The sequence below is a fragment of the Myotis brandtii genome, unplaced genomic scaffold (assembly GCF_000412655.1).
Source record: "Myotis brandtii unplaced genomic scaffold, ASM41265v1 scaffold317, whole genome shotgun sequence".
Lineage (NCBI taxonomy): Eukaryota > Metazoa > Chordata > Mammalia > Chiroptera > Vespertilionidae > Myotis > Myotis brandtii.
The window spans coordinates 550,449-574,302 of NW_005362155.1; the positions used below are offsets into that span (position 1 = coordinate 550,449).

The following is a 23,854-nucleotide window of genomic DNA, read 5'->3' on the forward strand; positions in this document are numbered from 1 at the left end:
GCCCAGGTTGGGGAATATCAAATAATATAAATAAAAAATAATGTTTGCTCTTTATGTGTTGCCTAGGTTTTGTGTATGAGGTTAGGGAAAATAAAATATGAACTAATTTGACATTTCCATATAAATAAAACCTAAAAACATGGTGTGTATTTCTTGACAGTTGTCTCTTAGACACTATTAAATTTTTTTTGAAGTCTTGAATTTTAGTATTTGAGAAAAAGCAAAATAAATTGAGACTGTGGGCAGGGGAGGGGGCTAAGGAATTAAGTAAAGCTTTTTAAGCTGATATGCTTTCCCTTTAAAAAATAGAGTTGCACATTCAGTTGTTACTCTTCTCTTTGTGACAGCTGCAAGGGAAGTCATTAGATTTTGCCCTATTATTTGGACAGCACTGGTGATTTAATCAACATTTGTTTCAATGCTTTCACTCAACTGCCTTTATGCACTTAAGACACCAAGTTAAGCAGTAGAATTTCTAGAAAATTCCTTAGCTTTCTTGACCATAAGCTTAGTTTTTTGTAGGAAATTCATTCTGAGAGACGTTAGGACCCAGTGAGTACCTAAGTAACTTAAACACACTCATCAATAGTCCCTGATGGGCCCTCCTGCCCTGCCAGTCCTGTTCAGACCTAGCTCCTGAGCCTTTGGTCTCTTTTCTCATATACTGTCTTGTAAAGTTGTTTTCTGTCTTATCACTTTCAAAGAACAAAGCCCAGGGACTAGTTCTTAGAGCAACTACTCTAACAGTCGATAGAGAAAAAAGTCTTAAAGGGTGTGTGTGGTTTATTTCTCAGAATAGTTCCCCAAATTGTTGCCTTATCTCCTAAACTCCTTTCACTAGGCCAGATGTAGATGTGAAGTAGATGATGGTTTTATGTTTCGTTTACAAACAAGGAAGTTGGGGCCCAAGGGGGTTACTTGCCAGAGGTCACAGCACCAGTAAGTGGTGGAGCAGGGATGAGACTCCATCATTCCTAATCTACCTGCACTGTCTTTGTCCTAAGTTTGCTTTCGTGGTCACTCTCACCACTTTTGCCAGCCTCCTCCTTCCCCTGGTTTCGAGTCCTGGCTCTGCCACTTCCTCTGTTTGCCTTCTCTGACTGCTGCTGTCCTCTGAGGATGAATTGAGAGAAGATGTGGGTGTGTCCTCTGCAGGCTGTGACTGTTGCTGCCGTTTGCATTTATGCAGCCTCAGCCCTCTTAATTAAGTCTTCTCTTGTCTTCTTTTTGCTTGAACAATTGGAAAAAAGTGAACAAAATGAAATATAAATACTGCAATTCTGAGTCAGCTTTGATCTACAATAAAAATTTCTCATCTACATAGTATTTTCAAATACTGTATAGATGTGTACATGCACTGGTGAGGGAAAGTGTTTCAGGGTGCAGATGGATTAGAGAGGCCGAGTTGATTGAAACCAATTTATACCTTCCTATTTTTTCCCAAACTCTTTCCAAATGGCCCATCTTTGTGCACTTGTAAATCTTTTCATGCATTCCCGTATAAGCTACTTATAGAAAGATGGTACTTGGGAGGGTCACACACAACTCCTGTGATCTTATTTTCTTCTCCTACTGCTCCTGGAATAGAGTTTCTCGCCATGTGGTCAGTGGTTTTCAGTTGGGGCAATTTCGCCCTATAGGGAATTAATTTGGCAACATGGAGGAATTTTTTGTTTACCATAACTGGATGAAAGAGTACTACTGGCATCTGGCGAGTGGATGCTGGGGATGCTGCTAAAATATCCCACAGTGTACAGAACAACAAAGAATTACCCAGCTCAAATGTCAAGAGTGCTGAGGTTGGGAAACTCTTGAGTTAGTAGATACAGAATTGAATAGAAAGCATATGAAACTTTAATAATTAAAAAAATAGATGAGCTGAGGGCATCTTTGCATAAAAGCCTTACATGTGTTCCAACCAAGTCTATGTGCACCAGAGTGAGTCATCCACACACCTCTTGGGGCCTGGGTGCATGCTGCTGCCAGGGTCTGGCTCAGTTCAGGGAAAAGGAAGTCACCCATAGGTTTAATACTGAAGGTGTTCCCTTACACAGGGAGTTTGTTAAAGCTCTCTCAAGTTTTCTTTGGAAATGCTGCAATATGAAGCAGAGTCTCTGTTCTGTGGTAGTTCCTTCCACTTTGATTAAAATACATTTTTAAAAAACTCTTCCATATTCTGCTGAAATATCTTGAAGTAGAATAAAATCACTTTCATTAAAAAACAACATTAAAAGATTTTTGTGTTTTTTTGTTGTTAATCCTCACTGGAGGATATTTTTCTATTGATTTTTTTTTTTTTTTAGAGACAGTGGCAGGGAGCGGGAGAGACAGAGAGATAGAAACATTGATGAGGTAGACATACATCAACTGGTTGCCTCTTGCACGTGCCCTGACCAGGGCCTGGGATCTATCTAGCCTGCAAGCAAGGTATGTGCTCATAATCAGAATTACTAGTAAACCCGGGACCCTTCAGTTTGCTGGCCAATGCTCTATCCATTGAGCCAAACTGGCTAGAGCAAGATTCTTGTTTTACGGGGAAAAAAGTCATAGGTCTAGACATACATCAACTGGTTGCCTCTTGCACGTGCCCCGACCAGGGCCTGGGATCTATCTAGCCTGCAAGCAAGGTACGTGCTCATGATCAGAATTACTAGTAAACCCGGGACCCTTCAGTTTGCTGGCCAATGCTCTATCCATTGAGCCAAACTGGCTAGAGCAAGATTCTTGTTTTGAGGGGGGAAAAGTCATAGGTCATTCTTGTCCACCTAAATGATTTTTACTTTTGTATAATCCTGTTCAGTCTTTGTTCTTATATCTTTCTATAGTTGCGGCCATAGTGTGCACATATGACTTTAGATCATACATATTTTTCTATATTTGAATATTAGCTTTCTTACTGACCATTTTTCCTGGTTGCATAATCTTTCTGGGTGACCTGCCTTCTGGGAAGGAGCCTAGGCTATGGGTTTCAGTTTCAGCTCTGCCTCTTAGTAGCCAAGGAACCTGGGGGAAATGCCGAATCTGCCTGTCTTCATTATTCTAGCAGTCTGTAAGTGCAGATGATGATAATAACATCTACCTCAGAGCTGCGAGCATGAAATGAAAATATATATATTAATTACTCAGTCCAGTGCCAAGCAAATAATAATAACACGTCAAGTGGTAGCTGTTCTGAACATCATTATTGTCATTGATGCTTTCATTCAGCATTCCCATTGTAGAAAAATTCTTCTGAGCTAAAGAGGGGACAACTTTTCTTGTTTTTGTTTTTAAAGCCAGAATTTAGTTCTATTTTAAAATGTTCAAGAGACTATTAAAAAGGCCTAAGGGCCCAGAAGTCTAGATTTAATATAAGATCATACTGAGGTGGAGTCTTTTGGTTCCTCCATTGCCAAAGCCTCATTTTGGTTCTGGTTAAGGATCAGACTCTGTCCCAAGAATTCTAGTTGGGTAGTGGTGGTTTCCTCTGATTCTGGCATCTGGCCATTGGTCCATGAATGACAAAAAAAGTAATGCCAGAAACAGTTACTGTCTTTGGAAGAGAGTTGTGTGACTCAAGTGAAAAGTCACAACAGCAGTTCCAAAAAAAATAAAATAAAACATTAAAAAAAATTGATTTCAGAGAGGAAGGGAGAGGGAGAGAGAGATAGAAACATCAATGATGAGAGAGAATCATGGATTGGCTGCCTCCTGCACGCCCCCAACTGGGGATCGAGCCTGCAACCCAAGCATGTGCCCTGATGGGAATCGAACCCGGGATCCTTCAGTCCACAGGCCGACACTCTAACCACTGAGGCAAGCCGCTAGGGCAGCCGTGGGCAAACTACGGCCCGCGGGCCTGATCCGGCCCGTTTGAAATGAATAAAACTAAAAAAAAAAAAGACCGTACCCTTTTATGTAATGATGTTTACTTTGAATTTATATTAGTTCACACAAACACTCCATCCATGCTTTTGTTCCGGCCCTCCAGTCCAGTTTAAGAACCCATTGTGGCCCTCGAGTCAAAAAGTTTGCCCACCCCTGCACTAGGGCATATGTTTTTATTTTTAATAAAAACAAATTTTAGCCCTAACCGGTTTGGCTCTGGATAGAGTGTCGGCCTGCGGACTCAAGGGTCCCAGGTTCGATTCCGGTCAAGGGCATGTGCCTTGGTTGCGGGCACATACCCAGTAGGGAGTGTGCAGGAGGCAGCTGATCGATGTTTCTCTCTCATTGATGTTTCTAACTCTCTATCCCTCTCCCTTCCTCTCTGTAAAAAATCAATAAAATATATTTTTTAAAAAACCACACACACACACACAAAACGAATTTTAGTTGGAATTTAACAGAGGTATTAAATGGAAGTAATTGCTGACCTTGAGATGCTTTTTCCACAAGGAATATTAGTTTGTAAAAGATAATTTTTAAAAATAAAAATATTATTATTGTTTTCAGAGAGGAAGGGAGAGGGGAGAGAGAGAGATAGAAACATCAGTGATGTGAGAGAATCACTGATCCGGCTGCCTCCTACACGCCCCTTACTGGGGTTTGAGCCCACAACCCAAGCATGTGCCCTTGACCGGAATCGAAACCAGGACTCTTCAGTCCAAAGGCCGACACTCTACTTACTGAGCCAAACCAGCTAGAGCAAAAAGATACTTTTAAGGTTAAGAAAAATAGATTTGCCTGGCTGGTCCAGTACACCAAAAGGTTGTGGGTTCAGTTCCCAGTCAGGGCACAAAAACTAGTTTCTTAGTACATGTTTTAATTTTAGGCCATATATTGAGACTTGCTTGTGAAAGATGAGAAAGTTAGTGCACCCTTCTATAACTCCAGTGTTTGTTTAGTCTTGATTCTATATTTAATTCAGTGCTTGTGTTAGTCACTTTGCCGCACTTCTCAATTCCTTAATTCTTTACTTTTATCACTTTATATGCAAGTTTTCATTGTTCAGTATCCTCTCAAGGAGAACTTATGGGCAGTATATTTATTATCTGAATTTTTGCATGTTTGAGAAAATGTCACCTTCCTTTATACTCAAAGGAGAACTTCAGGTTAAGTCATTCTTTGCCCCAGAACTTGGAGACACTGCATCACTGTTTTCTGGCTTTGAATATTACTGTGGAGGAGTCTGAATTGGGTGTTTTCTTCTTTGTATATGTGTTTCTTCTGCCTACATTTCTTCCTTAATCCTAAAGTTTTTAGTATTGATTACTCTTTATCACTCTTGGGAAGGGCAGAATAAGTCCTTTTATTTTATGTAGTCACATCTTCAGGAAAATATTCTTCTTATAGTTTTGAATACTTTTCTTCTTTTGTCTTTTCCAAAATCATTTTATAGCTCCCCCTCATTTCATTTTACATTATTTTGTTAGTCCAGTGCTTCTCAAAAATTAAGCAAATATAAGAATCACCTAGAGAGCTTGCACTGGGCTCTATTCCTTCTGGTTCTACATCAGTAGGTGTGTGTAGGGTGGCGCCTGATAATTTATACTTTCTGACAAGTTCCCAGAGATGCTGATGGTGCAGATCCACAGACCTACCTGGCCTAGCCCAGTAATTCTCACATTTTTGGTCTCTGGGCCACTTTACTCTTTTTATTTAAAATTGAGATATAATTGGTATCTATAACATTGTTAGTTTTAGGTGTACAACATAATGATTTGATATATGTATATATTGTGAAATGATCACCATAATAAGATAACATCCATAATTTTTTTTTTTGAGATGAGAACTTTAAGATCTCTCTTAGCAACTTTGACATAGGCAGTACAGTATTGTCAGCTGTAATCACCATGCTGCACACTACATCTTCAGGGCTCATTTATTTTATAACTGGAAATTTGTACCTTTTGGCTTCTTTTACCCATTTTTCCCACCCTAACCCTTTAGGGACTCCTTTACTCTTAAAATTATTGAGGTCCTCAGAAAGCTTTGTGAGTTATATCTATTGATACTAAAACAGAAAATTTACAAATATTTATCAATTCATTTAAAAATAACTGATAAACTCATTATATATAAACCAGATATATTTTAATGAAAAATAAATATGTTTTCCAGAACAAATAAAAACATTTACTGAGAAGAGCAGCATTATTTTAAACATTCATGGGTCCCTGGACCAAACTTTGAGAACTCCTAATTTAGAGTAATGCTTGCTTTTGTTTGTTTGTTTGAAGAATTACTTAAATTGGTTTTGATTTAGAGTAATGCTTGCTTTTGTTTGTTTGTTTGTTTGAAGAATTACTTAAATTGGTTTTTAAGAGATTTGATAGCATAGATCTTAAAAGCCTTTTGTATTTTCAGGTGACTTACTGAGTAACCTGTTGCAGAGTCCTAGTTCAGCCAAACTGTTGAATCAGCCAATCCCAATCCTTGATGTGGAGAGTGAGTATATCTGTTCCCTGGCCTTGGAGTGCCTGGCCCATCTCTTCAGTTGGATTCCTCTGTCTGCCAGCATCACCCCATCCCTCCTTACTACCATCTTCCACTTTGCGCGCTTTGGCTGTGACATCCGGGCCAGAAAGATGGCATCAGTTAACGGCAGCAGTCAGAACTGTGTGTTGGGTCAGGAACGCGGCCGGCTTGGGGTCCTGGCCATGTCCTGCATCAATGAACTCATGTCCAAGAACTGTGTGCCTATGGAATTTGAGGAGTACTTACTGCGTATGTTCCAGCAGACTTTCTACCTCCTGCAGAAAATCACCAAGGATAACAATGCCCACACGGTCAAGAGCAGGCTAGAAGAACTTGATGAGAGGTAATGGAAACAGGTGTGACGTCAGCGTGCCCTGAGAGAGGGCCTTGACTGGTTATCAGTGTTCTGCATGGTGTCTGTAATCCTCTTTGGTTTCAGAATTTTGGGCTCCTGGTCAGGAACAGAAAGGTAGGTGTGTACCAGTAAGTCTAGGCTTAGCTGGAAGGGCTAGGGTGGTTAAGGGAAATGAGGTGAGTTTGAAAAGTGATTGTGAATTGTGTAGGCTTGTTGTCTTTTCCCCCATCCATCTCCTGTCCTCCCTTCCACCCGTCTTCCCCCCTCTTCCTCACTATTTGCCTGCAGGTCTGAGGTGGTGCAGGAACCGAGACTGCTGCTCATGCATAGCCAAGGACAGGAGAGGAGGTCCGTGGAGGTACAGGAGTTACAGTCTCCTTTCTCACTTGGTGTGGCTTGTCAGTTTTTACTATTTGACTTTTCCCAAGTGGACATCAGCCAGTGTATAGGATGTTGTCATATTGTCAGTTTCACACAGATGGCAAGTTTTCCTGAAAGAAAGGAGAGATGTTGATGTGGGCACAGGCTAATGTGGGCATACCTGTGTTTGTTTGTTATTGTCCTTTTGAATGGAGTCTAAAATAATCTAGCCTTTCCTAAGTGCCCTAAAAGAGGATTCCGTCACAGTACTCTGAGGCATGGCCTCATTTATTTCCCTTGTAGACAATGTCATTTCTCTGTCTTACAACTTTCATTAATATGATGCTACTGCGGGATGAAAACAAGAGGGAAAATTGAAACTTATATTAACAGCATCATGTTGACTGTTCAGAAACTTCCAAGCAGATAAATTGTGTTGAGTTAGTAAATATGTATAGATTGCCTGGCAGCCAAAGTTAATATTTTAATTAATTTTCCTTGGCTTGTTTTTTATTATTAAGCTATACAGAGTTAATCCATTTCCTTTTCCTTAAAATAATTAACAATACAAAGTGCCTAAAGTTAAGACAATTTTAGTGCTTTTTAAATTAAGCAATTTTAAAATTAAAAAAATTGGTTTGCTTCATTGTAAGCAAGCTTTGTATAAAATTTCTCTGTATAATCACAGAAAAATTCAGAAAATGGTATGGTAATATGTTTTATTTATTATTTGGAAATAGCTTTGTATATAAATTCAAAGGTATCAGTATTCAAACACTATTTTATATTTTTTCTAGCTTGTGTTAAGAAAGGCTGTATTTTCATGTTAAAATCTAACTGCTTGTATCAAGCATAAAATATCAGTGATTTTGACTTTTACTTGTAGCATAATGTTTGTTATGGCTTATCTTCGCGTGGTATAGAAATGTTGTCATGGGTTATCTTTGTACTGATTTTGTCACATGTAACTTTTATGCTCTTGGTTTTGTATTTTAATTCTATGCTTCCTATTGCCCTGTGAAAGCTGAGAGGTGCCTGGAAGCAGAAAGGTGACATAAACAATACTGTGTGCTTGCTTCCTGGCTCTCGGGTCCCTACCACTAATTCTAAACAGCTAAGTCCATTCTCCGTTGTTTAGGTGCTACTTAACCAGGTCCTTTGCTTCTCTTTCTCCACTGCCTTTTTCCCTAACTTTCTACTGCTCATTAGCACCTGTACCAGAAGGTGGGCAAGGGAAAGAAAATGAGGTGAAATAAAATTTGAAGTTTTAGCAGCTGAACAGCCTTGTTTGCATTCTTTAAAAATTTGAGTTGGTGATTAAAATAAAATTGAGATTGCGTGATATTTTACCCATGACTTCTCTTTGTTCTTTTACGGGTGCTAGGGAATTGAGTGAATCTTTCTAAAGAGCAGTAAACAGGTTGGTGACTTTGAAAATCCCTGTAAAAATACAATGTAATAAGCAGATCGAGGAATGAGGAGTTCCTGCTCATTCAGGATTAGTGATTGAAGGCGTCAGAGAGAAGTCTCTTTGTCCTTTTCGAACCCTAGAAACAGTTGATTTCAGTGCCTTACTGTTTTTCAAGAATTTGGCCCCATGATCCTTATCAAACAAATGAATGTTATTAAAGCTGCAAAGAAGTTTACATATGTGTGCAGGCAGACCAGTGGGCCATCCTCAGGGCAAATAGGTCCCAAGAACCATATGGGACATTTTATTTATGGCCTAATTTTGCTCCTCTGAGACAAAGTCTTCTTCTCCCCTTTATTATTTCATATATCTGTGCTTTTTAAAAATGGGATTTTTCAGTTATGAGTGTCAGAATTGGTTTAGCCATTATTTAATTTTTGGCTAAGGCCTGTTATATCTTTATCTTTTTTGTTATTGGTCTCTGAAATGTGATTTATGGAGCTATGTCCATCTCATTTTCTAATCACCTTTTGGTATTTAGGGGCTTACAATGACAGTTTCTGAGATGTGAGAGTGATGATGTGCTGTGTGTTTAATAACAAAAGTCTCTTATCCTTGCAGCTGTGACCCACACTCTTCTGTGAAATGATTTTGGGAATACAGATGATTGGGGCTTCACTGTGATGTGAAAAGAGAGCACTGACTTGAGAGTGGATGGTGTCCCATTCTGCCACGAGCTGGCTGAGTAACCTTGGGCCGATCGCTTCATCTCTCCAGGCCTCTGTAAAATGAAGCATCAGATTAAATTGTCCCGAGGCTTTTCCAGCTCTGACAGCCTTCTTCCCTTGTTTTTGAAATCACTTTGGAGTGGATTGGGATGTGCTGTGTTTAATTAGCTCCTGATGCTAATTAAACACAGGGCAGGCTTGACTATATCTTGCCTGGATGCCATGCCTTTTGTACAGCCTTGTTTTGGTTTTTAGCACATTCATTTTAATATTTTGGCCTCCTACCAAAGAAAACCACCCTTCCAGACCTGCCACGTTGAAATGACACACATGATCTGCCCATTGACTTTTTAGAATAATTTCCTTTCACTTTATTTGGGCCATAACACTAACGATTCAGAAAATGTGAGCACTAGCTTATACAATGCTTCATAGATGGTGTTTGAGGATTAAAGTTGCTTTTCTGCTATGTTTCAGGTGGTAATGGAATGAAGGGTTGCCTGACCTGTAGGTAATTGTTGCAGGCCTTTATATTTTTAACTGAAAATATAAATTTGTATAGTTCTTTACTGAAAGAAATTTGGATTGAGTTTTCTTTTAAGGATGTGCTGCGTGTCTCATTGTCACCTTTTGTCTTCTCTTATTTAGCTACATCGAGAAGTTTACTGACTTTCTGCGGCTCTTTGTGAGTGTTCACCTAAGAAGAATTGAGTCCTACTCCCAGTTCCCCGTGGTGGAATTTTTGACACTTTTGTTTAAGTACACATTTCATCAGGTAATGCCCCAGAATTGCCCGTCCCTTTCTCCCCCAAAAGTCTGCTTTCTTATTTTCAGGAGAAAGAATGACTTTACTTCCCAAACATTTTGCAGTGCTTAGTATGTAAAGATGAACACATTTATCCTTCATAACAACCCAGTGAGGTAGGTATTATTATTATTATTATCATCTCCACTTAACAGGCAAAGAAACTGAGGCACAAAAAATAACTTGCTCAGGACCATACAGTAAGCAATGGAGCCAGGATTTGAACCCATACAGTCTGTGCTCTCTTATGGTGTTGTTGGAGAAGCATACATTCTCCTAATCCCCAACCCCCTTCAACAAATATTTTTTGAGTTCCTATTATATTTCAGGAGCTAGGTATATATAATCTTCAAAGTCCTTGCCTCCATTGAGTTTACATTTTAGTGACCCAGTACTTTTTATTTGTATATATTTTAACAGCTTTACTGAGGTAAAATTTATATACTACTAAATTCACCCACTGTAATGGGACAACGCAGTGACGTCAGGTACTGTAGACTGGTGCCATCATCACCACAGCCCAGTTGTAGACATTTCCTTCATACCCTATCCCTTGTGCCCATTTGTGTGTGTGGTTAAAATCAGCTTTTTTATTGAGGTATCACACACATACAGAAAAGTGCAGACCATGTAACCAGCACCTAACTCAAGAATTAGAACATTAGCCATTAACAGCATCCCCCAGAAATCTCCTCCTGTCCCTTCCCAGTCACTTCCCCCTCATTTCTCCCTGAAGTAACCCCAGTCCTGATTTTAACATCCCAGATTAGTTTCTAAGGGAAACAAACAAAGTATATTTGTTTTGTCTGGCTTTTTTCATTTAGTATTATGTTTGTGAAATTCATCTGTGCTGTGTGGTAGTAGTTCTTTTTCATTGCTTTATAGTAAGTCATTGTCTGAAACTCTATCCCACTGCCAATTTGGGCTGCTTCTAGTTTTGGTGACCAGGGATCATGTTGCAGTGAACATTTTTGCACACGTTTTTTGGTGTACATATGTAGCTCTTTCTGCTGGTACATACTAGGGATGAAATTGTCGGTGAGGGCATCTGATTTTATAAGAAGACTTTTATGGTTGTTTAAACCACTAATGTAGCTTCATGGGGCCAGAGGAGAGGCAGGGGTCCAGGCTGGGAGAGGTTTGTGTATGTGATAGGGGACTTGGAGTTAGGATTTAGTGTGCGAGCCAGCCTTCCTCAAGGAGGTGCTTGGCACTCCGTCAGAGCACCCAGTGGTAAGGTGAACCATTCCTGGGAAGGGAAGGGCGCAGGTGGAGGAGGGTAACCACAGGCTGTATTGGTTCAACTCAATGATGTTCAGTAACTGTAGACTGGTGCCATCATCACTGGACTCTGTGAGACCTCCAAGTGTCAAGATGTCTGACAGTCCAGTGAGTGCAGAGCAAGAAGGAAAACGTGCTGGCTCCCCAGGCCTCAGGAGGAACAGAAGAGGGGATGGAATGTAGGAGGGTGAGGATGGGAGGGAGGGAGAGACATCAAAGGTGGGAAAGTTTTGAGAGGGGTCCAGACAAATCCTAAAGGGGACCAGGAAAAAGAAGGATTTGATAGATAGCATAGGGCAGTGGTCGGCAAACTGCGGCTTGCGAGCCACATGCGGCTCTTTGGCCCCTTGAGTGTGGCTCTTCCACAAAATACTGACTTCTGCGCATGGGCCATGAAGTTTAAATTGCACTGTATGTGCGCGCCCGCACGTGGTATTTTGTGGAAGAGCCACACTCAAGGGGCCAAAGAGGCGCATGTGGCTCGCGAGCCGCAGCTTGCCGACCACTGGCATAGGGCAAGTGCAGCAGAAATGAAAGAGAGAACGAGCCAGCGCTGACGTCAGAAAGAAGGGGTCGTTTGGGAAAATGGAATGAAAATGTCCTGCAGTTTTGCTCCCAAGGTAAAAAGGGATCTTTTAGTGTATATGGTGTAGAAGAATGTGTTCAAGTGTGCATGTCTTAGGACTACTTCTTTGGATTTGGACTAAAAAATTCTTGTTGAGTTCTGGTTGTTTCTGTTAAGTCTGTGTCCATGGAAAAAGTCTATTTCGTTTCTTTTAATTTCAGTTTCCTTACCTAAGGTGAGCGGCTGCAGTGGGCATTTTCAGTGTCTTTCCCGGTGTTCATCTTTTATGATTCTTTCATTAGAATCCTACATTGTAGTTCTCCATTGAACTGAAAAGGGTAGTTTTATATACATATACATATACATATACACATACATATACATATACATATACATGTTTATATGCTGGGAAAAGAAATACATATGATAATGAAACAAACAACAACCTCTTCTTCCTCCTTTACCTGCAGGTCTCTGTCACCTGAGCTCCCTTCTGCTCTGTGGCCTCCTGAGTGAGGACCTTTCTTTCTGGGTGCAGGTTCTTGGACTGTGGTGTCCTCTAGGTCTGGGCAGAAGCAGATGCTGAGTATTGGGCAGAGGGGTGGGAATCTGGAGGGAGCTCCGTGCAGTTACCACAGGGTGGGCAGCCTTTTGCTGGAGAGGCAGAGTGGAGAAGAGATGGCAGGGCACACCTGCATCAGGAGCTGGTGGTTGGGGAGTTTTTTGGATACAATTTAAGAATAAGAAATTAAATGCTCTCTAGAGAGAGCTTTAAGTTCTCATCTACTCACTAACAGTGTGAACTTACTTCATCATAGTTTAGTTCACTGTAAAGTGGGGAAATATGGCTCTTCTCTTGTCTGCAGGGTTATTATGGATATACTCAATATTTTTGCCTTTTGTTTATAAATTCATGAAAAGTTTGGTATTGGTAAACATATTTTGAAAGAATAGATAAAGAATAAGATAAAGATGGTGTTAGTATCTTTCTTCTCTTCCTTTTTCTACTTTGTTTTTCTCACCTAAGAGTCTTGCTGCAGTCCCTCCAGCCACTAGTGCTCACCAGGTGTTTGCCGCCACTGTCACTTTCCTTGCTTGCTGAGGCCCTGGGGTGTCTGCAAATAATCATATGATTTCTGTCTTCCTGCTTCTTCTCTTACTGTGTCATCACCAATTCCTTCTTGGTCTTGCATTTTTCATTTTGCCCCTTCTTCCTAAAACTCTCTGAGATAGTATGGCTGGGGGGTCGGGGAGGGCTCTGGACCAGAATCTCAAGATCCCCATTTTAGTTCTGTTTCTGTTCCTTATCTTGTCACCTTGGGCAGGTAACTTCTGAGCCTTGGCTCCTTTATCTATAAAATGGGAAGTAGAAAAATACATCTGTCCAGTTTCCAGGACTGTTGTGAAGATAACATAGACCAGCCCAGCCGGGTGTGGCTTAGTGGTTGAGTGTCAACCTCTGAACCAGAAGATCATGGTTCGATTCCCTGTCAGCCTGGGTTGCGGGCTCGACCCCCCTAGTGGGCGGTGTGCAAGAGGCAGCTGATCAGTGATTCTCTCTCAACATTGATGTTTCTAGCTCTCTCTCTGTCTCCCTTCCTCTCTGAAATCAATAAAAATATATTTTTTAAAAATCACATAGACCAATGCAAATGACAACTAACCACTACACACCACTTGCAAATAAGAGTGGTATCATTAGTTTCTTAAAGAAACTTGTCAGGATCTTTAGCGATTAATTATCCCTGGAATCTGATAAGTAAATCTGAGTGCAGGTACATTTAAAAAATGGGCTTGTGTGGGTTCTGAAAAGTTGGACAACTTCAAACGTGCAGTCAACCTATAATTGTTATGATCTTACCAGTCTATACCCACAGCAATCGTCAATGGCCAGATGTGGGTTATACACAAGGTCTCACAGTGGGGCTTGCATATATGGATGTGAGTGGCAATATTTCAGGTCCTACAAAAGGTTTATCTGCCCACCTTTTTTTCCAGTCTTGACACACATAGTACATCTTTAATTCAAAGGCATGGTAAGACATGTATAATTATAAAGTATTTTGATAACACCATAAAACCTGGACTTATGTGGTGGCTTTTCTCTAATACACTTCCATGTGCATCTGGTCAGTTGTGTTCTTTGAAGGGGGCTGGTATTTCAAACCAAAGAAGGATAGCTGGGTGACTTAATGAAGGGAAGCTCAGCAAGCCAAAAGCCAGGACAAGACTATATCTCCTGGCTGGGCAAGTCGAGTGCCTGCCTACCAATTGCCCACCTTATCTCCATGTGGCTTATCAATTGTTTTCCTGCTTAATCATCTGCGTCATTTCTTGTCATGGACATGTCCTGCATTTTTTGAAGTCCGAAGTCGAGACAGGAAGCGGTCTTTCTTTTTTCTGAGGATGGCTTGTCAGTGGTCCTGATGGAACTCTAGCCGTCAGGTGCCAGGGCTGCCTGGCGGGTTGTGAGCTTGGAGTCTGCTGTTTTTTAAGTTATAGTTTTCAGTCTCAGACTCAACTGGGCACATAACTCCCTCTGCCCACTACCACCCAACATTAGTTATTCCTTGGGCAAGTTTCATACATGTCCATGTAAACTTCTGGATTTCCTTGTGGATCAGAAATGGAAGGAAAACGGATCCAAGATGATAGTATTATTTCTTCCCACATCTGATCCCGCTACCAATATGTGGTTCAATCAAGCAATCACAACTAAAACCAAAGAGTTCTTGTAGGTAGCAAGAATTTGAGTGGATATGTAAGGGATTGAGGGACCACAAGTTGAAACTGAATATGCACTAGTATGAGGAGGACTAGATGGTGGAGAGTATAATGCCTGGATTTTGTAGGAAATAGAGCTGAAAGCTCTCCAGAGAGTTTGTCAGTGCAATCACTCAAATGGTCCAGCACTAGGACCCTACAAAGACTTTGTCTCCTCTCCTCACTTTGTCCTTATCAACACTGGGTTAGAGATGCTGTTAGCCTGTTGGACACCCCTACTTCTGCAGATGAGATAATGCCTGAGAGTCAGACTTAACAAGCTTATTTTCAGTCTGTTATATAAGAAGACTGCAAATGGTCTTTCCTAATGTTCAAATGTGTAAACTTGGCACCTTTGGAGCCACTGAAATTTATTTTCAGTTTTGTAATGGTATGTCGTGGAAAGAGCATTTGCCGGAGGTAAAAGGACCTGCTCCTCCCCTGAGCTTGAATAAATCATATCTTTGGATCTCAGTTTCTTTCTCTATAAACAGATTTGAATTGGATAATCTGAAAGAGTCCTTCTTACCACTGTCTTAGATTTTAATATAGGTGTTTGCTTGGCTTATTTTGTAACTCAATTTGTCCCACTTAGTATCTCCCTAATGATGTGTTCTTTCCACATCTGATCCTGCCACCAATTATGTTCTTTCCACATCCTGCCACCCCCGCCTTCCCTCTGAGATTCGACAATCTGTTCCATGCTTCTCTGTCTCTGATACCCTTGTCTCGTTAGGTTCAACAGGCCTAATTGTGAAGACCCTCTAAAAGACACCAGGAAGTTGAGGGAACCTAGACTTATGGTTGTAACATTCTGGTAGAAGTATACTGGTGGGTGGGTTCCTAAGGAGTATTTGCATTAAGTAATTTCATTGTCTGGATTTCTTTTGTACCATAGCCTACTCATGAAGGTTACTTCTCTTGTTTGGACATCTGGACGCTGTTTTTGGACTATCTGACAAGTAAAATTAAAAGTCGTCTGGGAGACAAGGAAGCAGTGCTCAACAGGTAAACCCCAGAAATGTTGATAACTTAGAAATAGACATTTTTGCCAGTTTTTCTTATGGCCTTGAAGGGTCAACCATGCAGCCAGACCTCTTCAGTGAAACTGAGTCACATAACCTAAAGTAGTAATGCCATTTAGTATTTTCTTCTTTTCCCCCCTTAATATTTCATTTTCTGAAAACATTTTTTTTTCTGATTAAAAAAATATTGTTAATTTTTTTAGGTGTGATATGCTTCATGTTGTGTGTGTGTGTTTCTTTTTAAAATATATATTTTTATTGATTTCAGAGTAAAGGAGAGGGACAGAGAGATAGAAACATCAATGATGAGAGAGTATCATTGATCGGTTGCCTCTTGCACGCCCCACACTGGGGATCGAGATTGCAACCCAGGCATGTGCCCTGATGGGGAATCGAACTGTGACCTCCTGGTTTATAGGTCAATGCTCAACCACTGAGCCCCGCTGGCTGGGAATTGTGTGTTGTTTGTAATGACATTAGTGAAGTATTTTATTGGATGAAATGATGTGACACCTGGGATTTGCTTTAAAATAATCCACTGGGAAGAGAGGGGGAAGTGGGTTGGCCATATGTTGGTTGAGATTGAACTTAGTTGATAGGAACTTGGGGTTCATTATATTCTTACTCCTTTTGTATGTGTTTGAAAATTTCCTAAATAAGGCAATAAATACTTGTCATGGAAAAGTATTTATTTTAGAAACCAGGCAAAGATAGAAAATATAAAGAAGATAAGTTATCCATAATTTTGTAATCCACAGATAATTACTTTTGCACTTTTAAAATTATATATATGTATTTAAAAAAATTTTTTTTTAATCTTTATTGTTGCAAGTATTACATATGTCCCCTTTTTTCTCCCATTGACCCTTCTAGCCCATCCCCACCCCAGACCTTCACCACCCTATTTTCTGTGTCCATGGGTTATGCATATATGCATACAAGTGCTTTGGTTGATCTCTTCTCTCCCACCCACCCACTCCACCTTCCCTCTGAGATTCGACAGTCTGTTCCATCTCCTATGTCTCTGGATCTATTTTGTTCAACAGTTTATTTTGTTCCTTAGATTCCACTTATGAGTGAGATCATGTGATACTTGTCTTTCTCTGACTGGCTTATTTTACTTAGCATAAAAATAGAAAATGGGGAAATGTTTTTCCCCCATGTTTCTTAAGCTCATTTTTTTGCTTGAAGGTAGAAAGTGTGTTTCTTGTACACTGTGGTCATTACTTCATTTGAGAAATAATGAACTAATGTATTTAGAATGCTTGGCACATTATAAATGCTCAGTAAATGGTATCAGTGGTTGGTGGTGGAGATTGTGAGCATGCCTTCCCCAGAAATGTGCCAAATGGAGGTGGTGAGGAGAATCCCCGCCTGGGAAGAGGTTGGATGGAACCTCTAAAACCCTTTCCCCTGCTGAGGTTTTATGAGCTTTTAAAATCCTGTATAATAAAGAGCTAATATGCAAATGGTCATCACGCCCTCATGCCCTCGCACAGGGCCGTGGGACCTGAGACTGTGCCCCCCGCCCTGCCGGGCTTGACGGGGGTGGGGCCAGCCGGGTCTGGGTCTCACACAATTTCAAGGTGTGTGCAGGTGGGCGGGGACTTGACTCTGGGTCCCTTGGCGTGCCCCAGACTCTGACAGGAGGGAGATTTTCATATACATTTTACTAATTTTCTTTCATCTCTTGACACTTCTATTATACAGAAAGGGCAAATAGCAATATTAAAATATTTCCTCTAATTAATTCCCTTTTAATGTGCACGAATTTCGTGCACCAGGCCACTAGTTGTAAATATTTGCATTTTAAGTTTAAACATTTGCACTTTTGTTCCCAAACATTATTTTTGTGATTGCAAAATAGCTTCCAAGTTGCTATGGTGCCAACTCACGTGTGGTTATGGGTAGTACATTCATGTATCAGAAACCTTATTACACAACAGTAGATCCTGTTTTGGTGAATTTGCTAACTGTAAGTAATTGTGTTTTTGAATGAAATTCTTCAAAGCAAATGTGCTTTCGCCAAATTCTCTTTCTTGGATGCCTAACAGTTGCATCGTTTGGTCCTGGGACTATGCCTAATTTTGCTATATTTAGTTGTAGATATTCTTTCATATTTCTCAGGCTTGTTGAAAGAATAAACTGGGGAAGTGATTAATATGGAAATCCTTCTTAAAGCACAGTACAAGTGTGCTTTAGGTGTGGAGAATATGGTTTCATTGAGAAAATGTACACTAACAGATTATTACTGTTAAAAGTACACTTAGACAGACTATTGTCCCAATGCAAGGATCAGTGGTATAGAGTTTAAATTCTTTTGCTGCTTCATGGTAGCAGTGCTACTTTGGTCAGGTTATATGCTGACCACATTTATTTCCTCTTGCAGAATTAGCATACTAATACCTGTCTTGAAGGTTGGCTAGGATGTATATAGAATCATATATATAAAATACCTGCACAGCACCTAACATATGATTAGACACTCAGTCACAGCTATGACCCCAACAGTAATAATAATAGATGATGTTGCTGCCATTTGGCTATGGTGGTGACCATGGAGTTAAGTGACAGGGCCCCTGGAGAGCCTAAAGGCCTTTAGCCTTCCTGCTGATGTTGACCTATCTGCCCAGGCACCTGTTATCTGATAGCATCTGATACCACAGTTGTCAGTGGTTTTGGCTGACTACTATTTTTTTGTTATTGTTAATCCTCACCCGAGGATATTTTTCCATTGATTTTTAGCGAGAGTGGAAGGGAGGGGGAGAGAAAGAGAGAGAGAAACATAGATGTGAGAGAGACACATCGATTGGTTGCCTCCTGCACACCCCCAACCAGGAACAGGGATCAAGCCTGCAACCTAGGTATATGCCCTTGGCCCAAATCGAACCTGTGACCCTTCAGTCCGCGGGCTGACACTCTATCCACTGAGCCAAACTGGGTAGGGCCTGGCTGACCACTTTTAACACTAGGGATTTTTCTTATTGATCATTTGATTATCATCCTAAATGAGGCTTTCTAATTTTTCATGACTGTTTAAAAAATATATTTTTATTGATTTCAGAGAGGAAGGGAGAGGGAGAGAGAGATAGAACATCAATGATGAAAGAGAATCATTGATTGGCTGCCTCCTGCATGCCCCTACTGGGGATTGAGCCCACAACCCGGGCATGTGCCCTTAACTAGAATCGAACCTGGGACCCTTCAGTACACACGCCGATGCTCTATCCACTGAGCCAAATGGGTTAGGGCAGTGGTAGGCAAACTGCGGCTCGCGAGCCACATGTGGCTCTTTGGCCCCTTGAGTGTGGCTCTTCCACAAAATACCGACTTCTGCGCATGGGCCACGAAGTTTCAATCGCACTGTATGTGCGCGCCCGCACGTGGTATTTTGTGGAAGAGCCACACTCAAGGGGCCAAAGAGCCGCATGTGGCTCGTGAGCCACAGTTTGCTGACCACGGGGTTGGGGCATGACTTTTTTAAAAGCATACACTTACAACACTTTTATGTCTTTAAACAACAAAAATACCCAAACCCCAAGCCTTCAGAGCTGGTCTGTGGCTTATGCTGTGAAAGAGTAATCATCATCTGAAGACCTGCTTGTCCATCAGATACCCCTTAGTGGTCTAGGGTAGTAGACTGACCTGTAGTAGACTGAACGGTGTATAAGTAGTCCACTGGGGTCCACAAAGAAAAAAGTTGAAATTCACCTGATAAACTTTATCTGTCACCTTTTATACTGTACATTATATAAATATGCTCAAAAGTTTTTAAATGAAAGTTTTGAAAGTTTGGTAGCCACTGTTTTAGTTATAGAAGACCCCAATATATCAGACTGTGCTGTTTTGCAGAAGCAGCTGAAAAAGAGCACTGGCTATTGGTAATTACCACATTCATTTTATCTGAGAGCTTATAAATATGGTCAAATGTTTTTCAACCGATAAAATATATCTGAGAGAAGTTGGGGTGCTTTTGGAATCAGACTTGTGGTTGAGCCAAAATTTCAGAAACAATTGATCTTACAGGAAGTAGTCAAGAATGTTTTCTCAGTGTCTAAGTGGGAAATGTAGGTGTGGTTAATTCATAGAGGCAGCACTGAGTTCCTGTCCCTTGTGGTTTAAAGGTTTTGCATCATCCGTCACTGACAACAATGTGGTAGACATTGTAGGCTACAAATTTAGAAGCACAAATGTACATGGATTTATTTTTGGTCTTGGGAGCTTGGAAATTGGAGCTCTGCATATTCCTTGCTCAGTGAGAATACTCCAGTGCTTCTTGATCAGAACTGGTGGGGATTTTAGAGAACTTGAGTTCCAATGTTAATGGAGTAAAAAAGTTCTGTAACTTACCCAGCTGAACTTGCTGGTGGGGCCCAGTGGCTGTGGCTCAGTGGTTGAGCTTCAGCCTATGAACCAGGAGGTCATGGTTCGATTCCTGGTCAGGACACATGCTCCTGTTTTGGGCTAGATCCCTAGTGTGGGACATGTGGAAGGCAGCCGATCAATGGTTCTTCATCATTGATGTTTCTGTCTCTCTCCCTCTCTGAAATCAATTTAAAACATAAGAATTGCTGGTGGGGCTCATTGTCCAGATTTGCCATTTTGAGGTGGTGTGGAAAGACCTGAATTTCTTTCTACTTTTCCTCGTTTTGTACTTTATGGATGGTTGTACCTATGTTGTAAGTTGTTGAGAAAATTAAGTGAACCAGTGTGTGTAAAGCACCGTGGCTGACAGTAAGTGCTCAGTAAATATGTATTGGTGTTCTTCCCTTTTCTCTCTCGCTCTCTTTTCTTTGTGCTTGTCAATGTGAAGGGAGCCACCTGTGTAGAAACTTATTTTTACAGGAAGATGAGGAAACCTGAAGTGAGTTAAGCAACTAAAGTTATTGACTTTGTCATGAGACTACGGACAAGTGCTGGCCACAGACCAGTCAGGGATTCTGGGTGACACTAGATTGAACTGTAAACAAAAGTGGGTGAGCATGAAAAAAATTGCCCTTTTTTTCCCCCTCTTGTGGGTTTTCTGCTTAATAAAGAAGAAGTGCCATTATGACACATGACATTTTGATACAATTAATAAAAGATGTTAACTAGTTTTAAATGAAGGCTCCAGTAGCTTTCTAGCTCTTGCTAAGAGAAATTCATGCCTTTGACTTCCCTAGAGAGTAAGTGATTTTGGTCTTAGTTATTTCATTATAGAGTTGAAAAAGCTACCCAGGATTATGCTTCAGTCCTTTGTAGTTATCCAACCTGAATTGTCTGTTTATTGCCTACGTATTTATTTATTTGCCCATTTGTTTTTTCATTCCTCATATACTTACTGAGCATCTACTATGTAGTTGCCTTAACATGTAGAATTTTATTTAACTCTCAGAAGTTGGGATGTTTTTGGAATCACGTCTGTGGCTTGAGCCATACAGGTCTGTAGGTTTATCTCTGTTGTATACTTAAACCTTTAAAGCTTTAAAATCCCTCTGAGCAGAGCTTTAGCTTTATCAAATTTTAGTATGTTCTCTTTTCCTTTTCACTGTTTAGTGCATTTTAAAAATATTTATTTATTTTTATTTGTCTATCTATCTTTTGTTAATCTTCACCCGAGGGTATTTTTTTCCATTGCTTTTCAGAGAGGATGGAAGGGAGGGAGAGAGAGCGAGAGACACAGATAGACAGGCAGACAGATGTGAGAGAGACACAATGATCGATTGCCTCCTGCACATACCCTGATGGGGGCTTGGGGTGGGGGGCGATGAGTGGGAACGAACCTGCAATCCAGGTAGTGCCCTTGACTGGGAATCAAATCTGTACCCTTCAGTGAGTGGGCTGATATTCTAATCATTTAGCACACTGGCCAGGCTAAATTTTTTTTTAAAAAAATCCTCACCTACGGATATGTTTTTCATTGATTCTAGAGAGAGAAACCCTGACGGGGGCTTGGGGTGGGGGGCGATAAGTGGGAACGAACCTGCAATCCAGGTAGTGCCCTTGACTGGGAATCAAATCTGTACCCTTCAGTGAGTGGGCTGATATTCTAATCATTTAGCACACTGGCCAGGCTAAATTTTTTTTTAAAAAAATCCTCACCTACGGATATGTTTTTCATTGATTCTAGAGAGAGAAGGGAGACGGGGGAGAGAAAGAGAGGAAGATTGATGTGAGAAGCATCAGTTGGTTGTCTCATGCAGGGGCCCAACCGGGGATCAAAACCTCAACCTGGGCCCTAGCTGGTTTGGCTCAGTTGATAGAGCATCGGCCTGTGAACTGAAGGGTCCCAGGTTCGATTCCGGTCAAGGGCACATGCCCGGGTTGTGGGCTCGATCCCCAGTGGGGACTTGCAGGAGGCAGCCAATCCATGATTCTCTCTCATCATGGATATTTCTCTCTCTCTCTCCCTCTGCCTTCCTCTCTGAAATCAATAAAAATTAAAAAACAAAAACAACAAAAAAAACCTCAACCTGGGTATGTGCCTAACCTGGAATTAAACCTGGGACCCTTCAGTGCACAGAATGATGCTCTAACCACCGAATCATACTGGCCGGGCTGTTTAGTGTATTTCAAATCTCTCTTGAGATTTCCTCTGTTTACAAATATTTGGGATTTTCCATATATCTTGTTTTCTAGTTTAGATTGAGTTGAAAACATAATTTGCATGATTTTCATTTTTTTCTATTTGTTATGATTTGTTTTATGAGCTAGTCTTCTTGGTGATTGTTCATTGTGCACCTGAAAAGAGTACGTATTCTCCTGTAGTTGGGTGAAATGTTTTATAAATGTCAGTCATTGATCAGGTTGGTCGATGGCATTCTACATGTTGTCTTTATCCTGCTTGTTCTATCAGTTACCGAGAGAAGTGAGCTCTCCAAGTGTAATTGTGGCTTTGTCGGTCTCTTTGCAGTTTCATAAGTTTTTGCTTCATTTGAGACTGTGTTGGTTGCACGCAAATTTAGTTTTCTTTTTTAATGTATCTATTGAGTGTTTGACTATATCTCATTATATGAGTTTTTTTAGTAGTTGCTCTGGCATTACAAAATATATACTTAACTTTGCACTTACATTTTATCACTTCAATTGGAATGTAGAAACCTTAGCATCATATTGATTCTTTACTCTCCCTTCTTTGTATTGAGGTTCTCATATGTTTAACATCTATGTACATTGAAAACCTTATCAAACAATGTTCAGTTTTTGCTTTTGTTAATCACTCATGTATTAAAGATCTTAACAGGAGAGAAATAGTTTATTGTATTTACCCATGTATTTGCTACTTCTCTTGCTTTTCCTTCATTCTTGAAGTTCCAGGTTTCCTTCTTACTGTCATTTACCTTCCGTATTAACCAGCTAGGTCTGCCATAACAAAATACTATCGGCTGAGTGGCCTAAATAACAGAGATTTATTTTCTCACAGTTCTGGAGACTAGAAGTCACAGACCAAGGTGCTGGCAGATGCAGGTTCTGATGAGGACTCTTCCTGGCTTGCAGATGCTGTCTTCTCTCTTAGTGCTCACAGGGCCTTTCTTCCATGCTTACATGGGGAGAGAGGGAGCATACATGTGCTCTCTTGTCACTTCCTCTTCATGTAAGGGCACTGGACCTATTTGATTAAGGCCCTACTCTTATGACTCCACTAAAATTTTTTTTCTTTTATCCACTACACTTTTATTACCTTTTTATCGTCTTTAAATATCTTCAAAGTCTTTAAATTCCCTTTTAGATGTTAATAGATTGCTTTGGGTAGTATGGACATTTTAATGATGTTAATTTTTCCAATCCATGAACACAGTGTATTCTTCCATTTGTTTGTATCTTCCTCTATTTTTTTTTCTTCAGTGTCTTGTAGTTTTTCTAGTACAGGTCTTTTACCTCCTTGGTTAGGTTTATTCCAAGGTATCTTAAAAAAAAAAATTATATATATATATATTTCTTTCTTGATTTCAGAGAGGGAGAGGGAGATAGAAACATCAGTGATGAGAGAGAATCATTAATTGGCTGCCCAACTGCACGCCCCCTACTGGGGGTCAAGCCTGCAACCCAGGCATGTGCCCTTGGCCAGAATTGAACCTGGGACCCTTCAGTCTGCAAGCTGACGCTCTATCCACTGAACCAAACCAGCTAGGGCTATTCCAAGGTATCTTATTTATTTATTTATTTGTTGCAATTTTTAG

The 23,854-nt window shown here is 40.5% G+C and overlaps 1 protein-coding gene across 1 annotated transcript in view; it reads left to right on the forward strand.

Annotated features, from left to right (window-relative positions):
* The window catches only part of XPO6 (exportin 6), a 90,759-nt gene that overhangs the window by 15,561 nt on the left and 51,344 nt on the right, over positions 1-23,854 (forward strand). Inside the window, exons 6-8 of the mRNA XM_014542951.1 lie at positions 6,292-6,745; positions 9,905-10,031; positions 15,569-15,678. Of these exons, the coding sequence (XP_014398437.1) occupies positions 6,292-6,745; positions 9,905-10,031; positions 15,569-15,678 (691 nt within the window). The remainder of the gene's footprint in view (positions 1-6,291; positions 6,746-9,904; positions 10,032-15,568; positions 15,679-23,854) is intronic.